This window comes from Danio rerio, chromosome 14 (genome assembly GCF_049306965.1).
Source record: "Danio rerio strain Tuebingen ecotype United States chromosome 14, GRCz12tu, whole genome shotgun sequence".
NCBI lineage: Eukaryota > Metazoa > Chordata > Actinopteri > Cypriniformes > Danionidae > Danio > Danio rerio.
Genome location: NC_133189.1, coordinates 35,384,070 through 35,403,593, shown reverse-complemented (window position 1 = coordinate 35,403,593; position 19,524 = coordinate 35,384,070). Strand labels below are relative to the sequence as shown.

At 34.7% G+C, this 19,524-nt stretch overlaps 1 protein-coding gene across 1 annotated transcript; it reads left to right on the top strand.

Moving 5' to 3' along the window:
* Positions 1 to 110: 110 nt before the first annotated feature.
* On the top strand, positions 111 to 19,283 carry slc7a3b (solute carrier family 7 member 3b). The gene is made up of 12 exons (XM_001342926.9): positions 111 to 241; positions 5,575 to 5,987; positions 8,096 to 8,257; positions 9,042 to 9,213; positions 10,369 to 10,487; positions 10,571 to 10,793; positions 11,897 to 12,036; positions 12,119 to 12,221; positions 13,756 to 13,985; positions 14,094 to 14,260; positions 14,338 to 14,446; positions 15,929 to 19,283. Exons 1-12 carry the CDS (start codon positions 129 to 131, stop codon positions 16,072 to 16,074), a joined length of 2,097 nt encoding a protein of 698 aa, XP_001342962.3. The 5' UTR covers positions 111 to 128; the 3' UTR covers positions 16,075 to 19,283.
* The last annotated feature ends 241 nt before the right edge of the window (positions 19,284 to 19,524 follow it).

Sequence of the window (19,524 nt, the reverse complement as noted above, 5' to 3'; positions counted from 1 at the left end):
GTTTAGTTCAATGGAACACGTTTCTCTACAATGGGCATTGTTCTTGACGTCAGAGTAACCCTACCCATGGGGGGAAAATAAAGTATTTTCCTTAAAAGGTTGGTATTTCCGGGTGACTTTAGTATCGCATGTCCTGCTCTGTTGCTCATTTCTCTCGTCTGCTCCGTGAACGCTGCTCAGCGTGTCTGCTGTCTGTCTGCGTGCGAGCCGCTGGATCTTCAGCACATCATCTCAGTAGAGGGTAAGGTCTTTAACCTTCATTCTCCTAACAGTTCCTTCTAAGTCGTCAAATGTCTGAGGTAAAGATGTAAGAAATATTTATAAACTGAACGGTCTGGGTAAGGGGTTTTGTATTAAGCGATTCGTTAACGTTGACTGTGAAGCGGAAATCCCGTATGTTTATCATCTTCCTCGTGGTAGAAATGGCGCGCGTGCTTGTAGATACTGATTATAAATGTACGCTTGTTTATAGTTATTTATTTAACGTTATTGCCGCTTTTATTTTAATAAGACTGGAGAAATAAAAATATGTCATTGACATTTAGAATGTTTTAAAAGGAATATATTTACACTGATACGCTATTTTTTCAAAATGAAATAAACTTGTCTCAGGTAACGTGTCAGTTCTTCTTTATGTGAACATGATTTCAAGCATGACATTATAGGTCAATTGTCTAAAAAAAACTATCAATACCTGTACAAATAACTAATACCATACTCCAGTAATAATATTACGTTTAAATATAACGTTACGTACTTTTTCACATAAATATAATTTCTTGCATAAATATCTGAAGCCCTGTTGAAAATTCTTGTTTAATCTTTGTGACACACGAGTAAAGAGTTTTTACAGTGAGGAATTTGGGGAATCTCTTTAATCCCCACAATTTTTGAAATTGTGCGAATGTTCAGGAAAATAAAAGCATTTATGTACATTAAATTACTGTGTATATAACCAGGCAAATTATGGTTGAATATCCATCTGTAAAACAGCAAAACTGGCAGGTGCATAAAAAACTTTAGTTGTTGTTGTTGCCTGTAGTTATTACAGGGTGTCCGCGGGGTCCTAAAAATTGATAAATTAATTTAAAGAAATTTAAGGCCCTTTAAAAATTATTAAAAAGTCTTAAATGCTATTTTAAAATATATTAAATTTTATATCAGTATGCTAAAGCTTGCCTGAATTTTGTATATAAGTTTGCTGTGTAGTTTATGAAATCAAACAAATTCTGCTAAATTAGACATCACACGGCTTCGTTTTCTGCAGTAAACCAGATAAACACTTATTCCTGCTGTTGTAAAGGCCGGATTAACATTTTTATTCAGTATATAAATACAGTTTTAGTTTAGGATTAGTTTCTTGCAATCAGTATTAACAGTCAGTAAATATATTGCAATTTAAAATGTCGCCAATTTTACTGGTTGAAACCTGAAGTGGTGATGAGGTCTTAAAATGTATGCAGAGTCTTAAAAAGGTCTTAAAATGTACTGAATTTCAATCTCTGCTCCCTGTTTTTACTATATTTTAGCCCTAAATAAAATAGACTTAGATCATCATTGAGCTCAGAATGAGTTAATGAATAAATCATCATAGGCTGAACAAATATCCTGTGATGTTTAGCAAAAAAAATATCATTGTTTAAAAAAAGACTGATCTGTGAGTGTGGTGTCAGAAAGACATTATGAAATCTCATTCATGTAAATATAGGTGTGTTATGACAGGTGCTGCATGTGCATTCCATGTTAATAGTAATCTCTAAATACCAACACCAATAGTATTTTCAGGTCAATATTTCTCTTTCACAAAGAGCACAGAAATATTGCTAAGCCCCAATTAAATTGTCACTTAAGTAAAAAAGAAAAGAAAAACATGGGCATTTAGTCATCATCTTAAACTTTTAAATGAGACTCTCAAACCAGTAAGCTTTCAATTGAGTGAAGCAGACAATCCTGTTCATGCTACCTGTGAATGGATCACATCCAACCTGTTATAGTAGCTAGTTTATTTAATCTTTGAAATGTTTTTTTCTGGTTAATCGCTCATGGCAGAGGAATGTTTAGGGCAGGACCACATCAACTGCATGACTGCTGCTGTTTCCTCTTCCAGGAGGTGTTATTTAACATAACATCTCCCAGTCTGATGTACTGGAAAATAATGAATAATGAATCCCCTACACTAATGATTGTTCAATGACATCAATGTCCAAAGGCAGTGCTTTACATGGGCTTAGTGATAACTATCAGACTGTTTTAGTGTGATAATAAGCCACTATTTAACAGATTAAACAACGTTTTCACGTACTAGATTTTCTGTTTGCTTTGTTATGAAGTAAATGTTAATACCTTTATGCAACACCCATGAGAGGAAGTAAATATTTTCTGTGATCTTAATCGTAAAGAGTAAACCCGACGTAATCAGAAAAATATAAAAGCATCCTTGTTCTTTGTTTTTAGGTATTATGTTTGAGGAAATGTTTTGAATTTTACGTTAAAATGCCTACAGGAATAGGTAATCCGAAAACACAAATTGCTCACCCTCGAGTGGTTTCACACCCAACCCAAACAATCTCAAAAGAAGATATTTTGAAGAATGATGGAGGTCCTGATGTTAAAAAATCTACAAAATATCTTCTTTTGTGTTCAACAGAAATAAAACTCTTTGAAACAAGGTGATGGTGAGTAGATGATGACAGAATTTTTATTTTTGATGAGAAGGATTGAAATGTTTCCACGGTTTGCCATGTAAGCAGGCCCAGGTTTGCTTTACTGGTTAGTGCTATACACAGGATCTGATGAAACATGTATGACTACTCAAGCTACCAGACAGAAACCACTCTAGAAAACCTTCCCTGCGAGCGATCTATTTTCTTAAAAAAGCGTGTGATGGTTCTGCAGCTCATTATTGCTAATATTGGTGTTACCTAAATGTTGTGTTCAAATACTGTGGCTGACCTTTTGGAAATACTCACTAATCTGAATTAGCATTGCTCTAATATTTTACCCTCAGTACATACTCCGTTTCACTCAGCCTGCTCTTTTCATCCAGCCTGTAAATTGTGATGAATCGCTTTGGTCTTGCCTGAAAATTGTTTCTGTCCACACACCAACGTCACCGATCTTTAGCTGGGCTTTAGAGCTGTTGTGCTTTATGAATTATGTGTCTGTATTGAAAGGGCAATAAAAAGCTCTTAGATACGAATCTTTTTAATTCTCCTGATGGATTGAGCTGCCCTGTGGTCAAATAAGTTGTTCATAATGTGCTAAGTGAACGCTCTGTCTGTGTCTGTGGGTGTGATGGGAAACAGACACCCTTATTTTTGCCCTTTACATGCAATAACTTGTCTGAAGGGCTGTTCACATCAAGGATAATAACTATTAATGTTATAATCATAGCATTTCAACGTGAATTAAAATGTCCACCCCAACTATAATGACCAAGTAATTAAATCCCTTTCAGAATTATTTATTCAAAATGTTGAATGATTAATTGCGTATGCAATATGATATACAGAACAGTTACCTGCCCACTGTTTTTCTTCGCATTTTTCTAAAGAAATTGGGCTCTATCATACACTTGGTGCAAGATGTGTTGGGTGCTATTTGTTGTTATTTTCAGACCAGCGCAACCCTAATTTTTACATTTTGCACCACTTTGTGGACTCATCTGTGTTCCGGTCTAAAAAGGAGGTGTGTGAAGGCGCATTGTTGGAGCGTTACCATTTTGTGAAACTGAAATAGACCACTGATCAACTGAAAGCTAGTCCAAAGTCCAGTGCAGAGCACATTAGTAATGAGTCTTTGCAGGTTCAAATGCTTGCACATTGCTTAACACACACAGGATGTACAGCAATATGCAAATATCTTTAAATATGAAAACAAATTAAAGGATTAAAATGTTACAAAAATGATTATTTACTACATAAAAATAAAATCCACTACCTCCACTTCATCTTTGGGCCTTTTTTCAGTTTATTTATGCAAATTTAAATTGTTATTATAATTTTATTATTATTGGCAGTATTATTTATTATATGCAGATTTTTATTTGTTTTAATACAAACAAGTTTAGATTTGTCCACCTGTTGGGTTTTGGAGATGTATGCATCACTATATGCTGCATAAGAATAGAACGAGTGTTTGGTTATAACGATTTTTTACCACACTTCATTATTATTTGTTTGCTGGAATTTAGAACTGAAACAAATCTTTGCGCTTAACAAACTAAGTTAAATATGTAGACTAATAGATGTCTTCAGTGGAGTGTGTACAACACCGTTTCTTAATCCACGAAAGTAAAGAAGTAAAAGTAAAATATAGAGAAAGTATCGAAGGGGTCGAATAGAAGTGTCGTTCTTTATCCTCACGCTTCAGATGATCTGTTTAACGGTTTTCTCTCTACGGAAGCATTTAATTTTTCCACTTACAAAGTCCACCATGTAAATAGCAATGTGCCATGGCGGGACACAACTTGCTCTTAAAGGGAATGGGAGAAGAGGCTCAGATTGGTTTAAAGCAAAATATGCTCAAAACACACCTATAACTCATTTGGAGAATATGCTAGACCATGTGCTTGGGATCAGAGCATATTTTTCTGTCCTTAAAATAGCAAAAGTAGATTCAGACACGCTCTTAATGCTTTTGCGCCATGTGCTTTAGACTTTGAGCCTAGGTCATTAAAATAAAGCCCACAGTCTTTAATTCTGAATGTTTTTAATGGTTTGCTTTTAATGCAAGCTGTTAATTTGTTTGTTTAAACACTGTCTTTATTCATTTTTAAGAACAAGTGTACTAACATGTCGGCAGCTAGCTCTCTCCAACTCTCACATGGTCACCACTGAAGCTAAGCAGGGCTGCACCCGGTCAATATCTGGATGGGGGACCGCATGGGAAAGCTATATATACAGTTGAAGTCAGAATTATTAGCCCCCATGTTTATTTTTTCCCTGTTTTCTGTTTAATGGAGAAAAGATTTTTTTCAAAACATGTCTAAACATAATAATTTTAATAAATTACTTCTAATAACTGATTTATTTAATTTTTGCTCTGATGAAAGTAAATAATATTTGACTAGATATTTTTCAAGGCGCTTCTATGCAGCTTAAAGTGACATTTAAAGGCTTAACTAGGTTAAAAAGGGTAACTAGGCAGGTTAGTGTAATTAGGCATGTTATTGTGTATTGATGGTTTGTTCTGTAGACTATCGAAAAAAAGTTAGCTTAAAGGGGCTAATAATTTTGACCTTAAAATGGGTTTTAAAAAATTAAAAACTGCTTTTAATCTAGCCAAAATAAAACAAATAAGACTTTCTCATAACAGGAGAACAGTAAGAAAAATTTCCTTGTTCTGAAAAAAAAAATTAAAAGGGGGGCTAATAATTCTGACTTCAACTGTATATATAATAATTTTATTGCATGTACACACAATATAACGATATTAACACAAATTAATAACAGGTGATACAAGATAGCTGTTACTAAATTTGTCCCTTTTGGATATTTTCCACTCTCATTTTAATAAAGAAGTAAATATTGGATTATGTTTTCAAAATTTTTTTTGGTTTTCTCTCTCCTTTAGTGCCTTCATCTTTATCCCGGTCTCTTCAACATCATCATCCATCATGACCAAGAATAAACTGGCCTCCTTTGGGAAGATGCTGCTGAGGCGTCGTGTGCTGGATGACTCTCCAGTGGAAAGCCACTTCGCTCGATGCCTCACCACTTTAGACCTCATAGCCCTCGGTGTGGGGGCGACGCTGGGCGCAGGGGTTTACGTCCTGGCTGGTGAAGTGGCCCGAGAAAAGGCTGGACCTGCCATTGTGCTCTCTTTCCTCATTGCAGCCTTGTCTTCAGTCCTCGCTGGCCTGTGCTACGCTGAATTCGGTGCACGAGTTCCCAAGACTGGATCTGCTTACGTGTACAGCTACGTGACAGTAGGGGAAATATGGGCCTTCATAACGGGATGGAACCTCATTCTTTCTTATGTGATTGGTAAGTGTGTAGATGTTATCTTTGGAAAGTATTTTACTAACATGTTCTGTAAGGAGGGCTGGGCAATGTGATAAATATCTCACATCATCATATAAGTCATCTCATATTTCCATCACTAAAATGTCTTCAGTTTCAAAACCTAAATTTTAGACCTTAAAGTCTTAAATTCACTGACATTGGTTTGTAGGTTTTAAATCGTTTTTAACAGGTCTTTATTTTGCTTTGTCCAATTAAAGCTACTCAATTTAGGCTGACGTCTATCCAATGACCAACAGTTATTTAACCTTATTTTTTTATAAAACTTTTTTCACTGTAAAGAGATACAATTCACAACAGCTATTAGACATTTTTACAGCAAATTCCCCAAATTAAAAAAAAAAAACATGATTCCTCATAATACCGGGCCATTAGAAAAAATCTTAACCCCTGTGTAACAGTGCGTTCACACTGAAGGCAGCGTGAAAGTCAGAGTAGTCGGAAGTCATTAATTTTCAATGAGGGCGTCAAGTTGAAATCAAGTCAACTTTATGGTAATGAGCTATGATGCAGTTCGACGGCATTCAATCCGCTTGTTAAGTCATGACGTATAGGTGACGTATATACTATTTCCTGGTCCAAGCTGCTACTCTTTTGAATTGATTGAATATTCGTTTATGGCCAATTTTTAGTCACATGGCACATTAAAATGTATTTTATATAAAATCATGGTGTAAAGTCCACTGCTTTAAAGGAATCCAGAGAACATAGCCCTGTTAACTTTACTTCCTTGTTGAGTTGTTCTCAAGGGTTTTAGTAATGCAGTTGACGGATTTCCAATTATGTATGATTTTTTTTTACAGGGACTGAAAAAAAGTTACTGGCGACTTACTGATGCATTAATGTTATAAATGTTTTTTTTTATTATTTTTACGGGAATCTTACGCTAACTAATGACAGTACAAAACAGTATTGCTGCTTCAGAGTATTTCAGACATATGAAAAATATTGGATAAGTGGAGCAAAGCCACGCCACAGGTGGATTTTGTGAAACTGGATTAAATGAATTTCATAAAAGGAGTACAACATTTTCACACGAGAAAGCACATTTTTATGCGGGTATGTAAGTGATTTGCTAATATGCTGTAATGGCTCCTTTTAATATGAGGTTAATGTAGTGAATTTTGACGCTCTCGTTGCCGGAGCTGTGAAAGCATACAGTGTTGTTGTCAGAGCGGACTTGGACACTCTCACTGCCTTCAGTGTGAGCGCACAAGAAGCCTAAAATTTCATTTTTAATGGCTGACCAAAAAATCTTAAATTAGACTTGAGGAAATCTGCAGAAACAGATCTACATTGATCACATGTAAACGACTACTATTTTTTTCTAACATTTTAAAGTATGTACTCTGATTTTTTTTCACTTTATTCAGAACTGCAGTGTGGACAAATGTTTAATTAAAGTATTAAATAAATATCAAGGCTCTCGAAGAAGTTTTTATTCACACAACATAATAAGAAACACTATACAACACAAAAATAACGGATATAGGTAAAGAAATATAGCTGCAAGCAGCGATTACGGGGCCAAGCACATAATGAACATCTTTTGCTTATTATTTTGGATTTTTTAGGAAACAAATGATGTAATTCAATTAATTATTGAAATGAGCTTCAAATGAAGTGCAGAGCCTGGTGAGATTTAAATGCAGTGCAGAGCCTAATGAGCATCAAACGCATCCAGAGCCTGATGAGCTTTAAATGCACTGCCTTATTTTGTGGCACCACAAAATAATCGATAGAGTATAACATGAAATGATTTGTCTATACAATATATATTGTCATATCGCACAGCTCTACATTTAAGTGTTGTTTAGGCTAAAAGGACTTTTTCCCTTTTGAATCCGAATATACTCATTAATCATCTCCCAAGTGTTAATTCCGAATGCCAAGACCAATTATATCTGATCACAAATGAGCTGAAGTGGTTTTGAAATGGTTTGAAGTGTTTACTCCTCTGGTCTAAGGGGCTTTGGAGTGTCTGCTTAAGTTTAACACAACAACTGGATGTTCTGAAGTCTTTTGCATCTGCTAATAGTGTCATATGATATTTTTTTTCTCATTTTTTAAAGGCACAGCTAGTGTGGCACGAGCTTGGAGCGCCACTTTCGACAGCCTGTTGGCACAAAAGATCTCCACTTTCTTCAAAGCCTTCATGTCCTTTCCAGACACTCAAAATGTGTTGGCAAAATATCCAGATGTGTTTGCCCTGATCCTAGTCATGTTGCTCACTGGTGAGAACCCTTTTGTTTCTGTTTAAGACCCTGTTTACAACTCTTATCGAGATTTAATTTTCAGCAGTCCGATCACAATTTGATGACGGGTAGTTGGGGGCCAAATGTTTTGAATTTGTTCATTTGTTCATCAAAGGCATTTAGAGAAAGTGCATTTCACCAGATTACTTTTGTAGTGTAGACTCTTATCGGATTGAATAAATTGAAACCGCAACTTAAGACCACCGACTCTGAGCCTCTGATCTCATCCTGAAACATTAGGGGACGATTCGCTGAAAACTAAACCCACAGTATTCTGTGTAGTTTTGCGGCTGAAGCTAAAGCTGCAGCTCCCAGAATTGCTTCGCATGGTCTCCTTTTGCATTCGTATGTTATTTTTGTATGTTTATTTCATGATATTACATCAGAAAAAGTCAGTGCACATGAACCCTACCCTAAAAAAGTTGTGGAAAATGGTTAATAGTGTCTAGCTCATTCATAGCAGACATAATGTGTTTCCAAAAATTCCATTATTTAAGTTGAAGATTGTGTATCTTTGTTCTGGAATGATTCTTGTAGACTCCACTTTCTATCAGACACCTGGCTTTTGTGCTTTTCTGACAAGTGAGCCCAAAGAGAAACAAAGGTTTCTTTGGTTTTACTACAGCAACTATAATTGAAAGTTTTATGCTTCAGCGCCGCATGCATTAGTCAAAAGACTGTAACTCACACTTTCCTTTCCCCATTGCCGTGCAAATGACCATTAATGGTGTGAAATTGCTACCTTTCACCTCCCACTCTACAGGACTATTGGCATTTGGAGTGAGTGAGTCTGCACTTGTCAACAAGATCTTCACAGGAATCAACCTGGTGGTTTTGACATTTGTCATCATATCAGGCTTTGTGAAAGGCGACACTGCCAACTGGAACCTCACTGTGGAGGATTACATTAACAGGACCAACATAACTGGAGCACAGTAAGTTACACTGCATCAACTTTCATATATGCGTGTACATCATCATCATTATTATTATTAAAGTATTGAAAAGATGTGTGTGTGTGTGTGTGTGTGTGTGTGTGTGTGTGTGTGTGTGTGTGTGTGTGTGTGTGTGTGTGTGTGTGTATTAGTGCTGTTTCACGATTAATCACATGCAAAATAAAGGTGTGTTTTAATATAATTTTATGTATGTATTTATATTTTATTGGGTATATATGAATACGCACATGCATGCAAATATTTGAGAAAATGTTTATTTATATTTAGATATATAATATATAATACAACGTATATGTAAATTGAAATATAATATACCTGTATATATGTCAAACGTTATAATAATACTATATAAACATGCCTGCAAATATCTTTTTAATTTTATGCAAACAATTTCAAAATGACAACATCAACAGTCTGAGGTATCAAGACATTTGTGCTGCCCATTACATTACAAACCACAGGAGCGGGTAAATTCTTTAGCAGGATAGCGCTCCTTCTCATACCTCAGCCTCCACATCAAAGTTCCTAAAAGCAAAGAAGGTCAAGGTGCTCCAGGATTGGCCAGCCCAGTCACCAGATATAAACGTTATTGAGCATGTCTGGGGTAACATAAAGGAGGAGGCATTAAAGATGAATCCAAAGATACTTAACGAACTCTGGGAGTCCTGCAAGAATGTTTTCTTTGCCATTCCAGATGACTTTTTAGTAGGACATTTGAGTCATTGCAGAGATGTATGGATGCAGTCCTCCAAGCTCATAGGAGTCATACACAATATCAATATCAATTATTTTCCACTGCACCATGACTTTATATCCTATATTGAACATTAGTTCTGTTAAGTAACAAGACTTTTTTCTGAGCAAAGTCAGACCTTACTGTCCTAATTAAATACTTAAAAATCAAGGCACAATCATATTTTATTTTGGTAAAATAAGCATAAACTAGAGGCCTTTGCCTTTCAAGCCACTTCTGATAGCAAATGATCAACCAGAAGTAGAGTTATTATTTGTTGTTCCTATAACCTGAAGAGGCAGCAGATAATAACTTGTAAATGTTTTTTTTTTTAAATGATAAAAGACTGTATATTAAGAGTTGTCCTTAAATGTAACATTTTAATCTCTCGTGCTTCTTAGGAAAATTGAAAAGGAGTTCGGTTCGGGTGGCTTTGCTCCGTTTGGCTTGAACGGAGTCCTCAGTGGCGCTGCTACCTGCTTCTATGCATTTGTGGGTTTTGACTGCATTGCAACCACAAGTAGGTTCAGCAAAATGCCTTCAGTAAAACTAGCATGTCCTACTATTATAATCAGTCTTACCTCAGCTCATTTGATGTCACAGGTGAGGAGGCCAAAAACCCCATGCGTTCCATCCCGATTGGCATTGTGGCTTCTTTGCTCATCTGCTTTTTTGCCTACTTCGGAGTGTCCGCAGCTCTTACGCTCATGATGCCCTATTACATGCTGGACAAGCACAGCCCACTACCTCAGGCCTTTGATTATGTGGGCTGGGGCCCTGCTCGCTATATTGTGTCCGTGGGTTCTTTGTGCGCCCTTTCCACCAGGTATGTTATATGAGCCTAATATGACAGTTGTTTTTGTGTTGTAAAATAACTGTTAGAGAGGATCTGAAGATAAAATTTACTGATTCATGCACTTAAAACAGCATCATTAGTGATTGATTATGTGTGTAGGAAACAAAACTGCTTTTCCCAAAGACATGCAGATTTGAATATAGTATTTTATATCAAATTTTTTTTATTTTAATATTCACAGTTTACATTACATTTTTGTTTAAATTTATAGAACTAATATTGATCTATTCATCAAAAGTTTGCCAAAAATATGGCTAAGATATTGATTTTTATTCCGTGATTCTGCGTTTTACACATCTTAAAAACCTAAAGGTCTTCAACTGTTTCAATTTCTTTATAAAAGTGTGTTTTCCTCTCTATTGTCAACTTTAGTTTTCTTTTTATTTAAAAGACACTTAATAATCATTGAATAAATATTGCATTAAAAAAATCATATTTTAATTTTGATATATTTTTTTATTAATTTTCTAATTTTTATTTATTTCTATTTATATATTTGTTTGCGTATAATCTTTCATTGAAATATTAAGTTGTTCTTATCATGTAATGTTTTTATGTATATTGATCTCACCATAAAATAGCCAAAAATTGTTGATGTGGCAATAAATAAATAATTAGCTGTAGGGATGTAACAATTCACCTTACTCACGATTCCATACGATTTACTATACTAATCACATGATTCATAATTTAGTACCGATTTTTAAACAAAATGATTTGAAACAAATTTAAGTAAAGAGCCGTTAAATTTTTTTAAAGCAAGAGTGGTAAAGCAAACACAGCGCCCCTCAGTTCAAAACATGTATTGCGATTCATTCAACATTTCAACCAGGTTGAACCATCACATATTTGAATCGATTTTCAACCGTCTCACCGTGAATCGTTACATCCCTAATCAGCAGTAACATCTACACTTATACTTGTATTATATTATATGAATTTTACTTCATTATTAAACTGAAAATGTTATTGATTACAGCTAAACAATGACACTCTTGTATTTCCACAACTGCTTTATTGATCTTAATCATATAAAGTGCTGAAAATAAGGGTCTCTTTTTGTTGTTTTTCAGCTTGCTGGGCTCCATGTTCCCTATGCCTCGTGTGATTTATGCCATGGCTGAAGATGGTCTGCTTTTTCGATTTCTCTCTCGGATGCATAAGAAAACCAAAACTCCTGCCCTGGCAACACTTGTGTCTGGTATTGTAGCAGGTAAGACTGCACTATTATTAATTTGTTCATGCAATTAATGTCAAGAGATGATTATTTTAATTAAAATTCTCCTTCGCTGTAGCTCTGATGGCCTTCCTGTTTGATCTCGATGCTTTGGTAGACTTGATGTCGATTGGGACCCTGCTGGCATACACTCTGGTGGCTGTGTGTGTTCTTATTCTTCGGTGTGTGTATATGTACAGTACTGTCCTTTTTAAAAGTTTGGGCTAGAATAGAATATACCCTCTTTTTTGGCACCAATTGCCTGGTGGTCAGTGTGTCGATAAATAGCTCAACTGTCAAGTTTAAGTCTTTCAGTTTTCCAGATCACAGGTCTCCACTTCAAAAGCAAAATATCTTAAATGGATCTATAAAAGAATCGACTCTCTTTGTAGAGTGTTAGTTTGCTGCTGAATCTGTATTTGTAGAATAGCTTTGCCAAATTTTATGACATTCACCTCTAGAGATTTATTATTTTTTATTTATCTTTTTTATTTATTTTTTTTAATAATTTTTTTTTAGGGTTTTCACCTTTAGTGGTATAGGATAGTGGAGATTATACAGACAGGAAAGTGTGGGAAGCAGAGATAGAGGAAGGATCGGCAAAGGACTTCAAGCCTGGAATTGAACTCGGGTTACCGTAAGCACCTTGGTGCTATATGTTGACGCACTAACCGCTAGGCTATTGGTTTACTTTAGGTACTTTGGATTACTTTTTTTTTTTAATGAAATTTTATTATTGTTTTAAAATAATAGCCACAGAGTCCATTCAAAGAATATAAGAAACAAATACACGACTAAAAGAAATATTTGTAAAAAAAAAAGAAAGAAAGGAAAAAACTAGCCTGTTAAACTGTTAGACATAGAGTAAATGACAGAAATATCTAAAATAGTTATATAAAAATGGTTTTATTTTTATGTAATTTTAAAGGTTCTGTGAAGGTCATATTATTAACCATAAAGAAAAAACTAACAAATGATATGAGAGATGGTCCACGTCAATTACAAAAGAGTCAATAAAAACCCTGACAAGGAACTTTAAGCACAACTCAGAAAAAAAATATTTTACATGACCGGATTAAGCATTTCTATCTAACTATTATAGAGCGTTATATTAATATGACGACCAATGCATGTTTTAATTATCAAATGAGCATTTTAGAATGATTTCTGAAGGATCATGTAACATTTAAGAATGCAGTGTCTTATAAAAATACAGCATCTATCACAATGCATTAACATACATTAAAATATAATAGGCATTTAAAATCGGAATAATACACTGCAAAACATGCTCTTCCTATTTATTTTTGTCTTTTTTCTAGTCCAAATGTCTAAAAATTCTTAAATCAAGAAGCTTATACTAGACAAGCAAAACAAATAGTCTTGTTTTCGGAAATGATATGTCGAAATTAAGTGAGTATTTCAGTAAAACAGGCAAAACTATCTCACAATAGGGTTAGCAAAATAGTCTTATGTCAAAATGAAAAACAAAATTATTTTGCTTACCCCATTGGCAGATTATTTTTCTTGTTTTAGGGAAAGTCTTAGCATTTTATTTCTCAAAACAAGAATTTTTCTTTTGCTAACTTGCTAATATTTACTTCACAATTGTACTATTATTTTTAACAAATAAGTGCAGTCTTATTACTTATGATTTCCTTAAAAACATGAATGTTTTTGTTTCAAAATTTAAGATTATTATTGTTTAATCCACAGGTATCAGCCGAGCAGGCTTGGGTCCAGCGGTGCAGATGTGAAGCCTGTGGAGCTCCAGAGGCTGGAGGCTAAAGCAGTCATGGATGTGGACAGTGGAGATGAGTACAGTCAGGATATGGAGACGATACCTCTTAAAAAAAGGTTTTCCATAAGGATGCTTGTGCAGCCCATATGTGATGTACCCACCAAGATTTCAGGCATCATTGTTTACTCTGCGTGCGGCACCATATGTAAGCATTTCATTAAATCAGTCTTTTTCTGAAACCTAGAATTAAAATTGAGACTTTAAAACGTTGTTCAGAAAGTGAAAAGAGTAATGGTTCTCTTCTGCTCCTCAGCCGTGTTGTTCACGCTGCTGTGTTTGGTGCTGTCGGTGTGCTTGGAGCAGGTGGCTATGGGTCACCCTCTTTTTATCTGTTTGGTTGTTCTCCTGTCGGTTCTGTCCACTGTCTGCATCGTCGTCATTTGGCGCCAGCCCCAGAGCAAAGAGGCTCTCACTTTCAAGGTACAGACTTAAATGTGGAGCTTTGTAAAATCAACAATCTTTAGGTGGTTATAGTAACCTCTCTCTGCATTTTGTAGGTCCCTTTGCTTCCCATTCTCCCATTGATCAGCATCTTTGTAAATATTTACCTCATGATGCAAATGAGTGGAGCGACGTGGATTCGTTTTGCAGTATGGATGGCAATTGGTGAGTTAATGCTAGTGGTGTGACGGATCACAAATCTCACAGTTCGGATCACACTATGGTTTTTGAGTCACGGAACGGATCATTTTTCGGATTAGCAAAAAAGGGAGAAGACAAATGTCATTTGCTTTGCATCTATACAAAAATATTACTTTAAAAACCATTGGTGTTAACAGAACTGAGAACCTGTAATTTGAATAAAAATAAGAAAATTAAGAGCTGTTAGAAAAAATAGAAAAATATTTAATAGGAAAAATTATCTTCGCTACTGTTGCTGAGAATGCTAAATATAAAAATCTAACATCTTGTACAACATATCAATTTTATTTTCAATTAGTGATTCAACAATTCACACATTAAACTTCATGTTTCATTATAGGTGGATCATTTTTGAAAACCTATTCAGCGATATAATTTTTGACTTTTTTTGTCACCCCTTATTGGTTAAACAATGTAATCGCTACACCTTTCATCAGAGTCAAGTTCCATTAAACACTGATAAACACATAAGTGTTTATATCTGAACCATAAACTGTTCTCCCAGTACTTCTGTATTATTTAATTGTTTGTAACTAACTGAATAAGTGTAAAAAAACTGAATCTTTCTCGATTAAACGCAGGTTTTATTGAAGCGCCTTGAAGGATTAATAAACATGCAAATCATTATGATTTATCGCCCATGTTACGCGGGTTTGAACTGAGATCACAATCTTTTAATGTTTTGTGCAGATTTACTTTGAATGCACTAATGCAGTCTAAACAAACAGTGACAGAAAACACCTTTAATTGATACCCTACGAAAGCATAATGATGACTAAAAAAGTTGTGGTTGAACATACCTATATTTTACAGGGAAGACAAAATGCTTTCATGCACGTGATTTGAATGATGCGGGAGGCGATCTCTCTGCGATCGTTATAACCTATGAATTCACAAAAAGTTATGAATTCGCGGGTCACGTGCGTTCCGAACTGTGAGTTGTGATCCGTACGTGATCACAGATCAACAGTCATCCGTTACACCCCTAGTTAATGCATATTGAATTGTTTTCATCATAGGTTTGGGTACTTGCAAATTTAGCTTATTAGATTGTTTTACTGTTAACATGTGAGGAAATTAAAATGATTGAAGTGATAGTGAGAACTTTTCTAATTTTGTAATTTGTGAAATATTTCAAACAGTTGGCTGTTTTCAAATCAAAATACTTTTTTTTTTCTAAAAAAATCTTTCTTGAACTGCAAATCGTCATATTAGAGTGATTTCAGACAGTGAGACTGAAGACTGGAACATTTAAAAAATAAAAGAGTATAATTAAATATATTATTGCTTCACGGTATAGCATTTTATCGTATTTATTATCTAATACATGTAGTCATCTATTTTATTTAAATAGTAGTGTAATTATATACTAATAATTAGAATATCTCTTCAGTATTTTGTAGTGTTACATTTGAAGGTTTAACTATATAACTATGTCTCTTATAGGTTTCCTTATTTATTTTGCGTATGGGATACGTCACAGCTCTGAGGGCAAAAACAATTCTCCTCAGAAATTTGAGCCCATCCTTCAGGGAAAGAAGCCGATTTACCTTGCTGAAGATGGTAGTGAGAATGAGGGAGCCACACCTTAAGAGCAGCAACTGGATTGGTATGGCAGCCACTTTACAACTGGTTTTGTAAAATGCTGCAGGCACTTTCATTTTTGCACCTTACGATTTTGTTTGCCTCAAATAATGGTTTACACGAATCATTTTTATTCAATAGGCAAACTCTGTATTTTTGTGTAATGGTACAGTGACTGTGCCTCTGGGTTACAGTCTGAAAAGGTATGATCTAGTACTCCATGTACTTTTCTCACACAAGAACTAGGTCAGAACTGCTACACAAAAGTGTCTCGGCCTGTTTCTGGTCATTCAGCGGGATTCAGTCATTTTTCAACATGCTATTTGAAGGATTTGTTCTGACAGGCTGGACAAATCTTATTGGGTGTTTCCAACCTAATTTTTAAGTCATGATGCAACATGAATGTCTAAATTCACTCATTTTAGGCTTCCTATAGCACAATGTGTGACTTAGTAGTGAGTGTGACTGATTGCACAATGTCCTCTGATGCCTCATGAGTTCAACACTGCAGTAAAATATCAAAGCGGATAAACAAAGGCAAAAGTTTACTTTACTGTCCACTTTTTCCACCCAGCACCCTGTTGTGTTGAGTACGAGTCCCTATGCTTCACGTTAGCACAAACAGATTTACTATATAAACCAATGTAAATAATGACCATAGATGTATATACATTAGATGCCTCATTAACACTTGTTTTTATGAGAACAGACTGGAATGCACAAACTCTGTCAGTGACAGTGCATCTGCAACCGCAGTTCACAAGTATTAACTTCACTATCTGCAATAGATTTCTGTTGATGATTGTTTAATTAACACAACACAATACAATACACACTCAGTGGGCTAACATTATAAATGTAAAGGTCCTGTGAAGTGGTTTGAAATGTGCATTTTTTTTATTTAAGGTTTGATGTATTCTCAACTTAAAAATGAAGAGAGGGCGGGGCATAAAGTGGATCCTCCCCTTAAAAAAACAGCCAATAGCGTTTTGTTTTATCACAGCAATGGCAGTGATAGTGGTTGAGCACAAGCACATCAAATGAAAAGCGAATGAGAAGTGTCTTGAAGGGGCGGGGCATGTCAGACACTAGAAAGCATTTGATTGGTCAAGATTTGATGAGAAACTGAAATATGAGGTGATGTGAAAAAAATGTTGATTCATTTAGGCGGTGATAAACTACAAGCTTTACATGCTTATATCAGGTTTATATCTTCTAAATGGGAATTTTGTCACTGTTTTATATCAAACTATCAACACTTATAGAGATTCTTGAAGACTAACATACTGATACTAACATCTAAAACACATTATTTTAAATTCACTGGACCTTTGACAGTTTAAAAACACAAACCAGATCAATCTCACATGTGAATTGTTTGTATATTTATTTGGTAAGTAAAATCTATGCATAGTTTACAATTAGATGCTGCACATTGTTGTCACATCTTGAAAAGTGACGACACATTGACTGTTTCAAGATGGTGGATTTCTAGAGGCATCTATGTACACACATCTATGGTATTGAATAGACTAGCTGCTTGTAAATGCTGTCAGTCCTATGTATGGTTTTTGTGCAGTGTGAACCAACTCAAAATAGGCCAGAGAGATTCTGGAGAGTATATTTAGTCAATGTTTTGAGCTCAAGACTGCCCTTGTAGTACTTCATTTTATAAAGTTGATACAACTGAAAAAAAGATAGTGGGTTACAGCTGTAATTTTATATTCGTAAATGTATATTTTTGTAAATTGATTGATGTATTTATGTACCAGTAGGAAGAAGTGTATTTATTGTTGATATTTTTGGCTTTTTTAGTAACAGGGATTGTTCTCTCTATTGAACTGTACAGTAAATGTAAAAATGTTCATGTGCTTAACAGCTAAATTGGATCATTTTCCAATTGTCCTATTTTGTGAAATGAGTGTTGTTGTTTTTACTTGTGTGGCAAAATGAGTAATTTCTCGTCAGCATCAAAGTGCTCTTATTTGTCATGCCGTTTTGCCAGTGTCATCCTTTAAAGATGACCTACTTTATGCTGTTTTCAGAATGTTTTTTGTAAAAACATTGCTTAATTTTTTCTTTAGGAAAAATTATGGAGCATTTAGATTTTTGGTCCTTTTTTATTTGTTGCTGGGATGTGGTGTATGTATTTGTAAAGGTCAGAATGATGACCTTTATACGCTGAACATAAATGCTTATCAGTATATTTTTAAAAGTCATTACCACTTGCTGCAACTATAAAGTCCCCACAGTGTGTTTTAATGTTTACACAAAGCTGCTTTGTAGTGCGTCTGGAACTGTTTCCTTCATTGTATTGAAAATCATTTTACAAAGTTTGAGCAGACACTGCCTTCTTTTATAGTACATGTAATATTGGTGACTAAATGTCCTCAGCAGTAAAGGCTTTACGTGGCTTAGTGCTGTGACTATCTTTTCCTCAGTCTTTCAGAAGAAAAACTTTTTTTTTTTTTGAAGACGAAGAGACTTTTTAAAGCATACATGTATTTCTGATCAGAGTTGTGGAAGGTTTGATTTATAAGTAAAACGTGTTTGTCGTTTACAGTACTTGTGTGCTCAGCTTCATTTAACAATATTAACATTTACAACTTACGATTTGAAAGTGTTGAAATATCACAGAGGTACTTTTTTAATTATTACATTACCAAACATTTTAATTGTTAAGTAAATGATACCTCAAATGTAAGATTTGAAGCTGCTATGAAAAAAACAACAACTTGAGGATTAACCCTCGCATTACGACAGCTCTGTTGCCATGTATTGCTACTGTTATTAAAAAGACATCACTGTTTACTGTATAAAGCATCATATTTATGTACATATTGTTTGTTTAAAGCTGAAGTGTGAAAATGTTGTGCCCCCATTGTCACCAAATTAAACTTTTTAATTTTAGGTATCATCATTTATTTATATTTTAAATTTTGTATTTATTTATTTATTAAAATGTGTTTCAAGAAAACATCCCAATCTGTCATGAGTCAAAATAGAGAGAGAATAAAAAACAAATTTGGGTTTAGCCAGTTAAGCCATCTGTGGCTGATTGGTCTTGTTATTTCTGTGTATTAAGATTTGATGGAAGTATTTTATCAATAAACAAATAACACACTTCAGCCTTATTTTTTCCTATGTAAAAAGCCTACTTAAATGTGCCTTTATTATGTGCAATGCTGTTATCAAATAAAAGTGTCCTCTCTTGTCATTCAGTTGTGCATGGTTTTCTTTTGAAATGAAGAGAAAAAGTGATATTATAATGCATTTCATACAGAAGAGCAGAGGTGAAAATAAAAATTTACAAGGACTCAAACTACTATAATTGAGTAGTTTTTCTCAGAAATTGTAATTTACTAAGTAGTTTAAAAAAAAAACTTCTACCTTGAGTACAAACTACAGTCACTATTTATTTATTTTACGAGGATTGGCTGAGTAGTCTTGTGATTCCT

Coding starts and splice junctions, on each gene's coding strand:
- slc7a3b (XM_001342926.9), top strand. CDS start 129: ATGTCCTGCTCTGTTGCTCATTTCTCTCGTCTGCTCCGTGAACGCTGC. Junction 242..5,574: donor GCACATCATCTCAGTAGAGG/GTAAGGTCTTTA, acceptor TCTCTCCTTTAG/TGCCTTCATCTTTATCCCGG. Junction 14,447..15,928: donor TGCAGTATGGATGGCAATTG/GTGAGTTAATGC, acceptor TGTCTCTTATAG/GTTTCCTTATTTATTTTGCG.